Raw genomic sequence first — 14,500 nt, forward strand, 5'->3', positions numbered from 1 at the left:
TGTAATGCAACAACATTAACTTTACTTTGACAGTGTTCAGATATGGAAACATCAGCGAGTCTGGTTAAATGACAACGTTACGTAACTCTAGCTAACCAACTGTCAAATGGACATTGTAAACAAGAATGCACTCAAGTTGAACTATCTAGCTATTCCTACATATGTAACTAACAACACCTAGTCACCAAGCTAGTTACGGTAGTTAGCTAAAAGTTAGCCAAGTAAGTTAGCTAGCAGGCTAAGGTAGCATTTTTCAGGAAAACTCACCACACAAAATCGTTGCTTTTATCTTCGTAGGAATTCAAGAGACCATTGTAGAGAGGTGCTTGGTGGAGAGGACGTTTTCTGCTGGTGCCAGAGGAGGATGAACTGGATCTGCTTAGTGGGGCTAAGCTTCTTGGAGACTGTACAGCCACTCCAGGTACAAGCAACCCCTCGCCAGCTGTTGCCAGAGTCCGCGAGGGCACAACATTTGGAGAATTGTTCACATTCGCACTATCGTTGCCGCCTAACGTTACGCTGGTAGCACCGTTAGCATTGGTAGTGCCACCGGTACTGCTGCTACTTCCAGGCCCAGGACCTGCTCCACCGCCAGTTTGCTGTTGACGGTTGCTTGACATAATCAAGCCCGATGCTCAACTCTTCCAAGGCCAAAGCTTGTTGTAGTTCACCGCATCCGGGCTGAGCTAATGTTAGCTTACCAACTAATGGCAATGCGCTAGCTAAGATAAAACAACAATGTACGAATTCATAAAAGCTTGCTTTTAGCTAGATTGCTTCTTTAGGTGAAATTGTAGGCTTTTGTCAACAAGTCGATCATAACAAAGTTGCAAGAATTATAAAATATTCAGCGCAAAGTCTGTCTACGTTTAGGGATTTAGAAACCAATCTCTCGAATCTATCCTCGCCTACACAAACGAAATTACTAGCAAAAATGATTTACTCCCCCCTACTGCACCGGAGTCGTAACTAAGTCCTATGCCTGCACTGAATGAACGCACCCACACCAATACAATTGTCGATGCAACAAAACGTAGAAAATAATATATATTGTAGAGTAGTTTGAATTCTGATTGTTTTATATACAGTACCAGTCAACAGTTTGGACACATCTACTAATTCAAGGGTTTTTCTTTATTTTGTCTATTTTCTACATTGTAGAATAGTGAAGACATCAAAACTATGACATAACACCAACAAATTGTTAAACAAATCCAAATATATTTTTGATTTTAGATTCTTCAAAGTAGCCATCCTTTGCCTTGATGACAGCTTTGCGCACTCTTGGCATTCTCTCAACCAGCTTCATGAGGTAGTCAACTGGAATGCATTTCAATTAACAGGTGTGCCTTGTTAAATGTTAATTTGTGGAATTTCTTTCCTTCTTAAAGCGTTTGAGCCAATCAGTTGTGTTGTGACAAGGTAGGGGTGGTATACAGAATATAGCCCTATTTGGTAAAAGATCAAGTCTACATTATGGCAAGAACAGCTCAAATCAGCAAAGAGAAATGACAGTCCATCATTACTTTAAGACATGAAGGTCAGTTTATCCGGAACATTTCAAGAACTTTAAACGTTTCTTCTAGTGCAGTCGCAAAAACCATCAAGCGCTATGATCAAACTGGCTCTCATGAGGACCGCCACAGGAAAGGAAGACCGAGAGTTACCTCGGCTGCAAAAGATAAGTTCATTAGAGTTAACTGCACCTCAGATTGCAGCCCAAATAAATGCTTCACAGAGTTCAAGAAACAGACACATCTCAACATCAACTGTTCAGAGGAGACTGCGTGAATCAGGCCACTACTAAAGGACACCAATAATAAGAAGAGACTTGCTTGGGCCAAGAAATACAAGCAATGGACTTAGACCGGTGGAAATCTGTCCTTTGGTCTGATGAGTCCAAATTTCTGATTTTTGGTTCCAACCGCCATGTCTTTATGAGACACAGAGTCGATGAAAGGATGATCTCTGCATCTGTGGTTCCCACCGTGAAGCATGGAGGAGGTGTGATGGTGTGGGGGTGCTTTGCTGGTGACAATGTCAGTGATTTATTTAGAATTCAAGGCACACTTAACCAGCATGGCTACCACAGCATTCTGCAGCGATACACCATCACATCTGGTTTGCACTTAGTGGGACTATCATTTGTTTTTCAACAGGACGATGACCCAACACACCCCCAGGCAGTGTAAGGGCTATTTGAACAAGAAGTAGAGTGATGGAATGCTGTATCAGATGACCTGGCCTCCACAATCAACCGACATCAACCAAGTTGAGATTGTTTTGGATGAGTTGGACCGCAGAGTGAAGGAAAAGCAGCCAACAAGTGCTCAGCATGTGTGGGAACTCCTTCAAGACTGTTGGAAAAGCATTCCAGGTGAAGCTGGTTGAGAGAATGCCAAGAGTGTCATCAAGGCAAAGGGTGGCTACTTTGAAGAATCTAAAATCTATTTTGATTTGTTTATCACTACATGATTCCACATGTGTTATTTCATAGTTGTGATGTCTTCATCATTATTCTACAATGTAGAAAATAGTAAAAATAGAGAAAAGCCCTTGAATGAGTGTGTCCAAACTTTTGACGGGTACTGTATGTATATGTATATATAATTTCCCCCAAAATTCAGACTATAAAAATCTGCAAAGAATAGATATTGACAGATATGTTTTTTGTATGAAAGTAACCTGAGCAAGTTGTGGTGTTGGTAATGGTGACCATACCTGCCTCATGAAGTTCTGACAGCACACAGCAGAGGGCATGATCACCTCTGCCACACTCCTCGCCAAGGCTCATTCAAGTGGCAAGTAAACCAGGCTGTCTAGTCAAGCTTTACAAAATCTATTTATGTATTCATATATTTTCTTACACATAAATATACATTGGATTACCTGTTTTTTTATTTTATATCTACCCTACCTCAGTCAAAGTGGAATATTAGGTGTGCGTGTAGGTCTGCACAGCATTCACAGCAAATAATTTCCCCAATGTTTTCACTTGTGGAACAGATTTATGAATCTTGTGTCCTTCTTTCTTCCATAATTCACATGTTAAAGACAACTGAGACAGTACAACTCTCTTTAAGTAGACCATTTTCAATTACAACATACAGACAGAATAGATTCACTACTCACACAACAAAAAGTAGCCTATACCTGCTATACATTTCTGTGCCTATACTGTTGATTTGAATGTTTTTTTTTGTAATTTGTTTTACTGTGTTATACAGTTTGCGAATTAACATTATAATTTGACTAAGTAAATTACCTATTAAGTTACATTTGCCTTCAAACAATTGTGTGCCCCCTCTTACATTTTCTACCAAGTGTGTTTTTCCCCCCTCCCTCTCTCCATTTGTCCGGCATATCAGGTTGGATTTTCCCCATTCTGTTTCTGGTCACTCAGATTGTGGTATAGGGTTTGGGGTTGGGCAGGCTCAAATGAAGGATAATCTCCTAGAGGTCCTTTGCAGTGGGGGGTGAGGCCCAGGAGCAGCCATTCACTTTTTTTAGACAGTTGCAGCAGGATCTCAAAGCACTTCGATAAAAAAGCAGAATGTTTTGCAGGCAGATCCTCAGGCTGGTTGCGGAATTCTTGCCTCCCACTGTTAGCAACCTTTTTACCCATTAAGGGGCCCCTTCACAAACTGCCAGTTGCTTCAAGCTGGGCTGTTTGCAAATTGAGCCTGACAAAAATAGTGGGGGTGAGAAAATGGGTGCATTTAGACATATATAACATCTGCAATTCTACATTTGATCAAAAAAGAGGTATGATGTCTAGTAAGTTAGTAACATAAGTGATACGGTCCAAATTATATTACTGTGAGCTCTGTGAGACAGGAACACCTGTAAAGTAATAAAACAAATTGATTTGAATAATGAAAATGCTAAATAGTATTTTACCAATAGTCTTTGTGGCATTTTGTCACCCTAGTGTTTAGCTCACTGTAACAAAGTGAGCTGGTTCAAATCTAAAGACGCACTCTCCCGTGATATTGGTGTTAGAGGTGGGGTAGATAATTGTGATCAGGCCACGATAAGAAGAGGCATGGCGAGATGGTTCAGGGACTTCCTATAGCAGTCCTGTGGTGTCATTCCTTTAAGATTGGTAGTAAAGTGGATGAGAAGAGAGCACCCACAAATTCAGCCACACACAATGGCAGTAATCAAAAATTAAGGAAAAAAGTCAAGGAGCCAATATACAATGTACATTTGGGACAGATTTAATAAGATTTACCAGTCTGTTTTTGTAGTTGAACATCCTATCATATTCTAATAATATTTTTGTCCAAAGGCAAAGTCATCAGCACAGTTTACTTTAGAGAGGCTCCCACATAGGATGATGCATATGTTTCTCATAAAAGTTATAGCCCATCTTAAAGTTTTACTGTGGTGAGAAGATAATTTAGTTTAAATGATGGATATGTTTTTCATCATGCATGTTCTAACTAAATGCAATAGGTATTTTGCACTGCAATTAGAGTTGATTTGACAAATTAATATTTTTGTATTTTTATTTTATTTTATGTCTTAGTGCTGTTAAAAGCTCAAGTTACTGATGTAGCAAGAGGTTTTCAAGCATCCCCACGATGAAATTCTATAGTGATTAGCTACAGGGTATGGTCAAGTGGATTGAAAAAGAATAAGAAACAATGGGCAATTTTCAATTAATTAATTCCATTTCAATTCAGAAACTGAACTGAATTCACCACAACACTGATGAGTTCAGTTAGCAGGTGCATCAAATGATAAAGCACTAGTGATACCAAGCATGAGCACCCTAGTTTTTTCCCATACCAATGTTACCCATACATAACAATTTAGGCTACGGAGGAACCTGCACATATGGCATGCTCGTTTTTATTCCAATTAATTAAATAAATAGGTTTATCATTTTTCATGTGTCAATCAGATGTGTGTGATAGAGTGGTGTTCGTATGGTGTGAGGCTCAGCCAGAATCACTGTTCAATGGCTGTGGTGGGGCACTAGACTGACTATTCATAAAAGTGCCTGAAAAATACCGTTAAGGAGTATGGACAGTGCACACAACTCGACGTCGATGGTGAAGAGTGACTGCCTTGGATAGAGAGGTTTCCTTTCTTTACTAATGTGTGTAGTAGGGGCAGGGTTAGTGATGTCAGTCTGAGAGTAATAGATAAAACGTTTCAGCGCGTTGGTTTGATCTTCTGAATAGGCTATGGAGGAGAGCGAGACTGGCGGTTCATCAGCGCAGAAAATATATCCACAATTTCAAATGGGCATACAAGAGGACTTTACGCGCGCTTGAAGGTGATTTAATGAACAATTTTTTATTTGGAGTCTCTCTCAACAGGACCAGCAGAGCATTTAGTCTGATTCCCATTGATTTGCTCTCGCTTCTTGTCTCATACCTTGCTGTTACTTTTTAACTAAATGCAGGGAAAGGAAATAGCAAATAAATAACAATAGACAATAGTTGATGGTCAGGTTACTTATATTACTGCCATTGTGTAGCCTATGACTGCAATTAAGGTTTATCTTTCAATAAAGCTTACCTTTACTTTATGTGACTTCATAATATAGTCATTGAATGAGAAATATTGGCTTAAAAACCTCAGCCAGCTTGTTCATCGTTTTGGTCACCCCTGCATCCTTCTCACAGGGTGAATTTTACGTTAACAACAACCGGCACTATCGAAAATAGCGCACAAGGAGGAGATTGGTGGCAAGACCTGAAGGCAAGACATGAACTAACCTTTATTTTGAGCGGAATGGATGAAAACATTGAAAGCATCACGTGAATGATCCTATTTTAAAAATAATAAAAAGAGAAATCCAACCAGGGACAATAGTCTTCCAACTGAATTCTATGGACAAGCAGATCGACTGAAAGTAACCATATTTCACAATTTCGTTCCAAATTCCAAATTGATGCTGGAAAATACAGTAGCCTAATGACAATACTTCCATCCTATTCAAACAGGGGGTATTGTGGTAGGTTGCTCTGACCGTCACTTTCCCTAATAAAGTGGCGGGTTCACAGTGCAGCAGGTTTTAAAGGCGAGTTGATGTGATGCGTGCAGTGGAGGTTAGATGAGAGCCAAGTTGTAGTTTTGTTTAGACCGGTGAAATAGCCAGAAGCTTTTATAAACTAAAAATACATTGAACCTCCATATGCAACAGCCTGAAGATTTTTCACTCAGTCAATGTAACATACTGCTACAGTTCTCTCTTTGAGTGCACTGACAGGCTTCTATTTAGCTACTTTTTGAAGTCTGGAAGGAAAACTGGCATCTTGATGAAAGTATGCATGACATACCTGCCTTGTAAACATGTGAATTAAATTGATGAATGCATAACTGGCATTGACTGCATTGCACTAAATAGACCAGTCCAAACAAAAATAGGCAATTGCTTTTGCAAAAAATAGGATACCTGTTAAAAAAAAATTGAATCCTTGGATTTATTATAATACTATTAGTTGAGAAATACACAGTTACCCACTTATCAATAGTTTATGTAATGGGGAATAGGGGGTTTAATCACATCTGATCTTGCTGCTGTATTCAACTTTATATCGAAGAAGGCAGGGTTCCAGAACTGAAAACATTCCAAAACAACAATTCCAAATCTAAACTCCAAAATGTTGTTTGTTAGACTACTGGCTGTTGTCATCATAATGATCAACACATGGCTGCTGAACTCTGCTCAATCAGATCATATCCGAAGATACAAACGCGCAATGGCTCAGAGAGCTGACAGTGACCTGGCTCACTTAGCAAGTGAACAGTGCAGGTCCACCAGACAACCGAGACAAACAGCATACTCAGCATCAGTTCCACATCTCCCTCCAGTGGCTCACCCAAGGAGATACACCACAAGGCAAAGTGGTCTCTATCATATATCTCATCTTGAGGAGTCCTCCTGTTCAGGTGGGTGCAATTCTGATGCTAATTCTAACCCGGGACTGGATAGTGCCTCTCATTGGGGCAAAGGTGAGAAGAAGGTTAGTCGGGGAAACTCAGAGGCAGTGATACCCAAAGACAAGGAGGAGAGACATGTTAAGATTATAGGGATGGTCAGTTCTCCTTACCCCAATGTCAGCAGAAAGCCTCCCGGTCGGGCTGATGTGACAGTGGACTCAAGTAGTGACAATGACAAACCAGAGGTTGATGGTGGGCGCTCTGAGGGCCCACACAAGCAGCTGCTGCTCCAGAAGCAGCAGAGAGTTCTGACTGGAAGGGTCCGCCGTACCCTTACAGTCTCCCATGGTGAAGACAGTTGGGCAGCTTTCCCCGAGAGCATAGTAAAGTCCCGTGGGATATTCTCTACATTTCGGCAGCACAGTGACTATTCTGCTGAGATTGAGGACTACCCTGGGGAGCAGGAGGGACCACCTAGCCGCGCCAGCACGTTGTGGGGTGCCCAGATTCCAGACGTCCCCCCTAAGTGGATGTCTGCTTTGTACTTTAGTGGACAGAAGGAACAACTGAGGGTCAATCCAGCAGCTGGTATTGAGCTTCCTCGGGCTAAGTTCAGTGTTGAACTGTGGGTCAACCCAGAGGGTGGGCAGACTAACCCAGCCATCATAGCAGGTGAGTGAAATTCCAAAACCTCTCTCTCCCTATCATTGTTTAAGTGTTAAAAGTGTTAAAAATATCAAATTCAGTATATAGACCACAAATGGCATGGTTGGGCAAATGAGAGAAATTGGGAAATCAGCCATTATGAGATGCAAATGGGTTAAGGGGTGGAATGTTACAGACACAAATGGCCACCACCTGCAAGCTTGTTGTTTTGACGTAAATTCTTGCGAGGTTTAATGCTCTCAATGCTCTCGGCTACCGAGCAAATAGATTCATAGCCACGTGATGATAACTTCAATTAATAAATGTAAAGTTGTCCCAATCATTTGATTTATATAAAAACAAAATTCCTAGGTATTTTTGACAAGCATTGAAGTTTTGTCATTTCCTCTGCTGACTGTAGGTGGGATAAATCAAAGATGTTTAGTCTTGGTGTTCACGAAAAGTGACAAACTTCAAATAGTAGGAGTAAACTGAAGTGCAAGGTTATGTGGAGGTTCAATACCAGTGGTGTATAGTACTTAAGTAAAAATGATTTAAAGTACTACTTAAGTAGTTTTCTTTGTATATGTAATTAACATTTATATTTTTGACAACTTTAACTTTTCCTCCACTACATTCCTAAAGCAAATAATGTACTTTTTACTCCATAAATTTCCCCTGACACCCAAAAGTACTCATTACATTTCCAATTCATTCACTTATCAAGAGAACATCCCTGATCATCCCTACTGCCTCTGATCAGGTTGTCTCACTTAATACAAATGCTTAGTTTGTAAATGATGTCTGAGTGCTGGAGTGTGCCCCTGGCTAGCTGTAAATTAAAACAACAAGAAAATCGTGCCATTTGGTTTGCTTAATAAAAGGAATTTGACATAATTTATACTTTTACTTTTACTTTTGATACTTAAGTATATTTAAAACCAAATACTTTTATACTTTTACTCAAGCAGTATTTTACTGAGTGACTTTTACTTGATTCATTTTCTATTAAGGTATTTTTACTTTTACTCAAATCAAATCAAATTTTATTAGTCACATGCGCCGAATACAGTGAAATGCTTACTTACGAGCCACTAACAAACAATGCAGTTTCAAAAAAAGATGGATAAGAATAATAGACAGAAGTAACAAGTAATTAAAGAGCAGAAGTAAAATAACAATAGCGAAACTATATACAGTGGGGTACCGATGCAGAGTCAATGTGCGGGGGCCCCGGTTAGTTGAGGTAGTATGACAACAGAGAGTAGCAGTGGTGTAAAGAGGGGAGGCAATGCAAATAGTCTGGGTAGCCATTTGACTAGATGTTCAGGAGCCTTGGCTTGGGGGCTGAAGCTGTTTAGAAGCCTCTTGGACCTAGACTTGGCGCTCCGGTACCGTTTGCCGTGCGGTAGCAGAGAGAACAGTCTATGACTAGGGTGGCTGGAGTCTCTGACAATTTTTAGGGATTTCCTCTGACACCGGTGTAGCTGTAGAACCTTTTGAGGATCTGAGGACCCATGCCAAATCTTTTCAGTCTCCTGAGGGGGAATAGGTTTTGTCATGCCCTCTTCACGACTGTCTTGGTGTGCTTGGACCATATTAGTTTGTTGGTGATGTGGACACCAGGAAACTTGAAGCTCTCAACCTGCTACATTGCAGTTGTTACCTACGCTTACCACCTGGGGGCTGCCCGTCAGGAAGTCCAGGATCCAGTTGCAGAGGGAGGTGTTTAGTCCCAGGGTCCTTAGCTTATTGATGAGCTTAGAGGGCACGATGGTGTTGAACGCTGATCTGTAGTCAATGAATAGCATTCTCACATAGGTATTCCTTTTGTCTAGGTGGGAAAGGGCAGTGTGGAGTGCAATAGAGATTGCATCATCTGTGGATCTGTTGGGGAGGTATGAAAATTGGAGTGGGTCTTGGGTTTCTGGGATGATGGTGTTGATGTGAGCCATGACCAGCCTTTCAAAGCACTTCATTGCTACAGATGTGAGTGCTACGGGTCGGTAGTCATTTAGGCAGGTTACCTTAGTTTTCTTGGGCACAGGGACTATGGTGGTCTGCTTAAAACATGTTGGTATTACAGACTCGGACAGGGAGAGGTTGAAAATGTCAGTGAAGACACTTGCCAGTTGGTCAGTGCATGCTCGCAGTACACGTCCTGGTAATCCGTCTGGCCCTGCGGCCTTGTGAATGTTGACCTGTTTAAAGGTCTTACTACGGAGAGCGTTCACACAGTCTTCTGGAACAGCTGGTGCTCTCATGCATGATTCAGTGTTATTTCCCTCGAAGCGAGCATAGAATAAGTTTAGCTCATCTGGTAGGCTCTTGTCACTGGGCAGCTCTCGGCTGTGCTTCCCTTTGTAGTCTGTAATCGTTTGCAAGCCCTGCCACGTCTGAAAAGTGTCAGAGCCGGTGTAGTATGATTCTTAGTCTTGTATTGATGCTTTGCCTATTTTATGGTTCATCGGAGGGCATAGCGGGATTTCTTATAAGCTCCCGCTCCTTGAAAGCGACAGCTCTAGCCTTTAGCTCAGTGCGGATGCTTCTTGTAATCCATGGCTTCTGGTTGGGGTATGTACGTACGGTCACTGTGGGGACGACGTCATCAATGCACTTATTGATGAAGCCAATGACTGATGTGGTGTACTCCTCAATGCAATCGGAGGAATCCCAGAACATATTCCAGTCTGTGCTAGCAAAACAGTCCTGTAGCTTAGCATCTGCTTCCTCTGACCACTTTGTTATTGATCTAGTCACTGGTGCGTCCTGCTTTAATTTTTGTTTGTAAACAGGAATCAGGAGGATAGAATTATGGTCAGATATGCCAAATGGAGGGCGAAGGAGAGCTTTGTATGCGTCTTTGTGTGTGGAGTATAGGTGGTCCAGAGTTCTTTTTCCTCTGGTTGCACATTCAGCCTGCTGATAGAAATTTGTTAAAATGGATTTAAGTCCCCTGCTCGCCTCTGGGTGAGCGTTTTCTTGTTTGCTTATGGCAGAATACAGCTCATTCAATGCTGTCTTAGTGCCAGCCTCTGACTGCGGTGGTATGTAAACAGCTACAAAGAATACAGATGAAAACTCTCTCGGTAGGTAGTGTGGTCTACAGCTCATCATAAGATATTCTACCTCAGGTGAGCAATAGCTCGAGACTTCCTTAGATCTCGTGCACCAGCTGTTGTTTACAAAAATACACAGACCGCCACCCCTTGTCTTACCAGACGCCACTGTTCTCAAGTATGACAATTGGGTACTTTTTCCACCACTGTATAGATCAAATTGTTATTGATAGTGTAGCCCTAGTCTCCTCGTATCCTGCAGGCAATATACCGACGCTAGTCTAATGCTGCATTCATAACCAAGTAGGAAGGTGGTAATTACCAGTTGTGAAGTCATAAATACCATTTGGATGCATTCATGTGCTAATGGCCCACAAGCTGCATCAACCATAAACTAAAAGTACAGCTATCATGCTTGTAAACCAATTATATTGTTCAAAAGCCATATTAATAGCTTGCTTTTTATAACTTATGTTTTTTGATTACACTTAACAGCTGAAAATGCATTTGGGAGAAGTCGGAGCTCAGGTTTTCCCAGGGTTTCCCACTAGAAATTAAGAGTTGGAGGGGCATTCAAGTGGATTTTTCCCAGTCATATGTGGTTAATACCACCGTCCCACTTGGTTATGAATGCAGCATAACAGCAGGATAAGGCTAAGGTTTGAAGTAAATATGATATAGGCAATATGAATTCATTATTTCACTGTAAATGAATGTAGAAAATCAATAAAGAAATCACAATTCTATTTTGATTGAAATAACAGAAGTTGGATGTCAGAATTGGGATGCCATTTATTGAATGATGTAGAAAATAGCCAGGAGCAATGATTGAACCAGGACCTTACACATGTAAAACTAACATGCTAGTGAAGGGGGTTAGGCAACCACAAGTCCACAAGAGGCACAATGCCTGCAGGTTTTCATCATTTTCTTTTAATCAGGACTGTAAGGAAGCAGGTGGGTAGATTCTCTGACCAATGACATCAATTGCTCAATTAAGACTAATTTCCAATTGAGCCAGCAGCATATGAGGCGTTTGCCGTGAATGCGGTCTCTGCGAATGCGGGAACATTGTCTTTAAAAGTTGCATAGCTGACAAAAGCACGATCGGATTGAATCCCGGCCTAAGAATCATAAATAATAGAACAGCCCTTACCAACCCATCTATGCCATTGCAATTCTGAAAATATCCACACTTAGCCACAACAGGTGTGAATATAGTTGTGTTTAGTCGGGCTGTAGATAGCTAAGTACTGTAGCTACACATCTTTTCAGAAGAGCTCATGCTTCCACCTCCTTTCTGTTGTCCCTCTTTTAATTTTTCTTTTGTATTTGTTTTCCTCTTCACATGTAACTTATATTATTCATGGTCTACAAGCTTTAAGCTTTGGCCTAAATCTTTAGTGAACCCTATTTGACAATTAGTTTATTCCACATGTATATAATCACATTTGTTTTTCTATTAAAATTTCTATAAAAATGTACCCTAATATTTTACCAGATAAGCACATGACAGACTAGTTTTATTCTCTACTATTATAAATCCGTCCCTCTATTGTTGCCAGATTATAGTATCAAGACTTTTACTTGGCAGAGATGCTGTGTTCTAACCACTACTTTGAGTGAATTAAATTTTAACCATGAAATTGGCCCATCCTCCTAAGGGATATTTTGTTACAATTACCCAGATTTTTTTTCAATGTCCAAAAACATTTCTGAGTTTTTGTGTGTACAGTGTGTAAGGATTGAGGGTGAAGGGGTTCCCTGACCTTTAGCTGTCCCAGCATAGAACATCTGGAAGCCAGATGTGATTTTCTCTTTCTGAGAAACAGCTGGGAATCAGTGCCTTCGTTTAGGGAAATACCTTCAACCCCACAACTCTCTGGGTAGTCTGGCTTTAATTACATTGAAAGAGGATGCTCAATGTTGGTCTTTTTACAAAATAATATTTGTATTCCTTTTGTGCAGGGGTTTTTGACAACTGCTCCCACTCCTTAAGTGAGAAAGGATGGTCCATAGGTATTCGCACAGTAAAGCCCGGTGGAAGAAAAGATGCCAGATTCTTTTTTACACTCCGTACAGACCGAGCTCCCAAAGCTACGACTATCTATGGGCATCAGCGCTACCACCCTAACTCCTGGACTCACCTGATGGCCAGCTACAATGGCCACAAGATGAAACTCTACATAGATGGTGCCAAGGTTGGGGAGAGCAGTTTGCAGTCTGGTAACCTCTACAGCCCATTCATGGAGACCTGTCGAACACTTCTTCTAGGTGGGGACCAGTCAGACCTTGGGCACAACTTCCGAGGGCACATCGGAGGCATTGTGTTATGGGTGCTCCCTCGCACTCACGAGGACCTCCTTAAAGGGCCTTCTAGGATTGATAAGAGGGAACCAAACCTCGCTCTCTGGGCGGACTTCTCCGAGGTAGAGCAACAGTGGAGTCCTCATAAGGAGGGCTACCACCCATCCATAGTCATCATCCCTATCCCTGAGCAGGAGCATGTGTCCCCCTTTCTGCCCCCTCCCTGTGGATTAACAACCTGTGACAACACAGACATCATCCTCGGCTACAATAACCACTGGCAGCTGCGCACAGAGAAAAGGATCCGCTACCGCATTGTCAACATCTGTAACGATGACGGAAGTCGTCCCACTGTCTCTCAGGCCCAGATCCAGATGCAGCACCAGGCACTTGTCGAAGCCTTCCGGTCCTACAACATCAGCTTGGAGCTGAGCACGCATACTGTCCAGAACACATCTGTACGCCAGCGCTTCATCCTCAGCAACTGCCGGATCAGTAAGATTGGTAACAGGCACTGTGACGCGGAGTGTGACCACCCACTGACGGGCCACGATGGTGGGGACTGTCTGCGTCTGGGGCCCTGCTACAACTGGAAGAGGAGGGACGGGGTCTGCAACACAGAGTGCAACAGCATCCACTACGACTACGATGATGGAGACTGTTGTGATCCTGAGGTCACGGATGTCCTGAAGACATGCTTCGATCCAGAGTCCCCAGATAGGTGAGAATTTTTTTTTCAATTCGTTTTTGTCAGGGATCCTTAATCCTGCTCCAAGAGAGCCACAGCAGTACTGCAGGTGTTTGTCCCAACAGAAACACAGATTCCTCTAATCAAGGTGTTGAAGATCAGTTGAATGGTTGAAAATGTATATACAGTTGCTGCTTTGGGAAATTGTCCCAATCGTCTGGAATGTATGAATTAGTCACAAACAATACCTTTATGCATATTGTGGTCCAGAGGATCTTCTATCTAATTTCCAATTCAATTAATGGGTTTATAATGGTGTTCTTTACTAGTTCTGACAAAGAAAAAAGTGCTGGGTCTGTCATCCTTAGCCTCCCTTAGCTACTGCAACCAGAAAAGTGGTGCTGCCTGACCCTGGATTTATTGGATTTTGTGGATGTTGTGAGTTTAACGATAATGACAGTAATGATATTGAGGCTCTACGTAGGCTTTGGGAGCTTAACGCCTAATTAGCGATGTCTTGATTTACTAAAGAGGCCTTAAGTGTCTGTCTTCAGGGTACTTTGTTTTGTTAGGGAATGTGTATTAGACAACATGTGAGGCACACACATTGAAACTCTGGAACAGTTTCCGAAAGCATGTGAAACTGTGAATGGAGAGAGAAGCCAAAGTATACACTTATTATTGCTAAACAACGAAACCAGAAGTCTCTTCCGCTCCGTTCTATTCTTTTTGACAGGCAGGCTTATTTGGGTTTCAAACAAAATGCATGATGTCTTGCCATAATGTCGTTCTTCGTTAATTGTGCACAGCATGTAGGTAGAAATTCTTAACCTGCGATTGTTTTCTGATCCATTTCACAGATGTGATACAAATCAATAGACCATCTAATATACAGTATACT

At 41.6% G+C, this 14,500-nt stretch overlaps 2 protein-coding genes across 3 annotated transcripts in view; one reads left to right on the plus strand and one right to left on the minus strand.

The window, feature by feature from the left end:
• The window catches only part of LOC139550798 (E3 ubiquitin-protein ligase COP1-like), a 33,786-nt gene extending 32,841 nt beyond the window's left edge, over positions 1-945 (minus strand). For both annotated transcript variants that reach the window (XM_071361959.1, XM_071361958.1), the window contains exon 1: positions 268-945. In XM_071361959.1, coding sequence (XP_071218060.1) covers positions 268-620 — 353 coding nt within the window. In that variant the 5' untranslated portion in view covers positions 621-945. The remainder of the gene's footprint in view (positions 1-267) is intronic.
• A 4,083-nt stretch (positions 946-5,028) lies between these two features.
• LOC139550799 (pappalysin-2-like) overlaps positions 5,029-14,500 on the plus strand; it is an 80,805-nt gene continuing 71,333 nt past the window's right edge. The window contains exons 1-3 of the mRNA XM_071361960.1: positions 5,029-5,287; positions 5,640-7,572; positions 12,573-13,632. Of these exons, the coding sequence (XP_071218061.1) occupies positions 6,621-7,572; positions 12,573-13,632 (2,012 nt within the window). The 5' untranslated portion in view covers positions 5,029-5,287; positions 5,640-6,620. The remainder of the gene's footprint in view (positions 5,288-5,639; positions 7,573-12,572; positions 13,633-14,500) is intronic.

Source organism: Salvelinus alpinus, chromosome 23, assembly GCF_045679555.1.
Source record: "Salvelinus alpinus chromosome 23, SLU_Salpinus.1, whole genome shotgun sequence".
In the NCBI taxonomy this organism is placed as follows: Eukaryota; Metazoa; Chordata; class Actinopteri; order Salmoniformes; family Salmonidae; genus Salvelinus; species Salvelinus alpinus.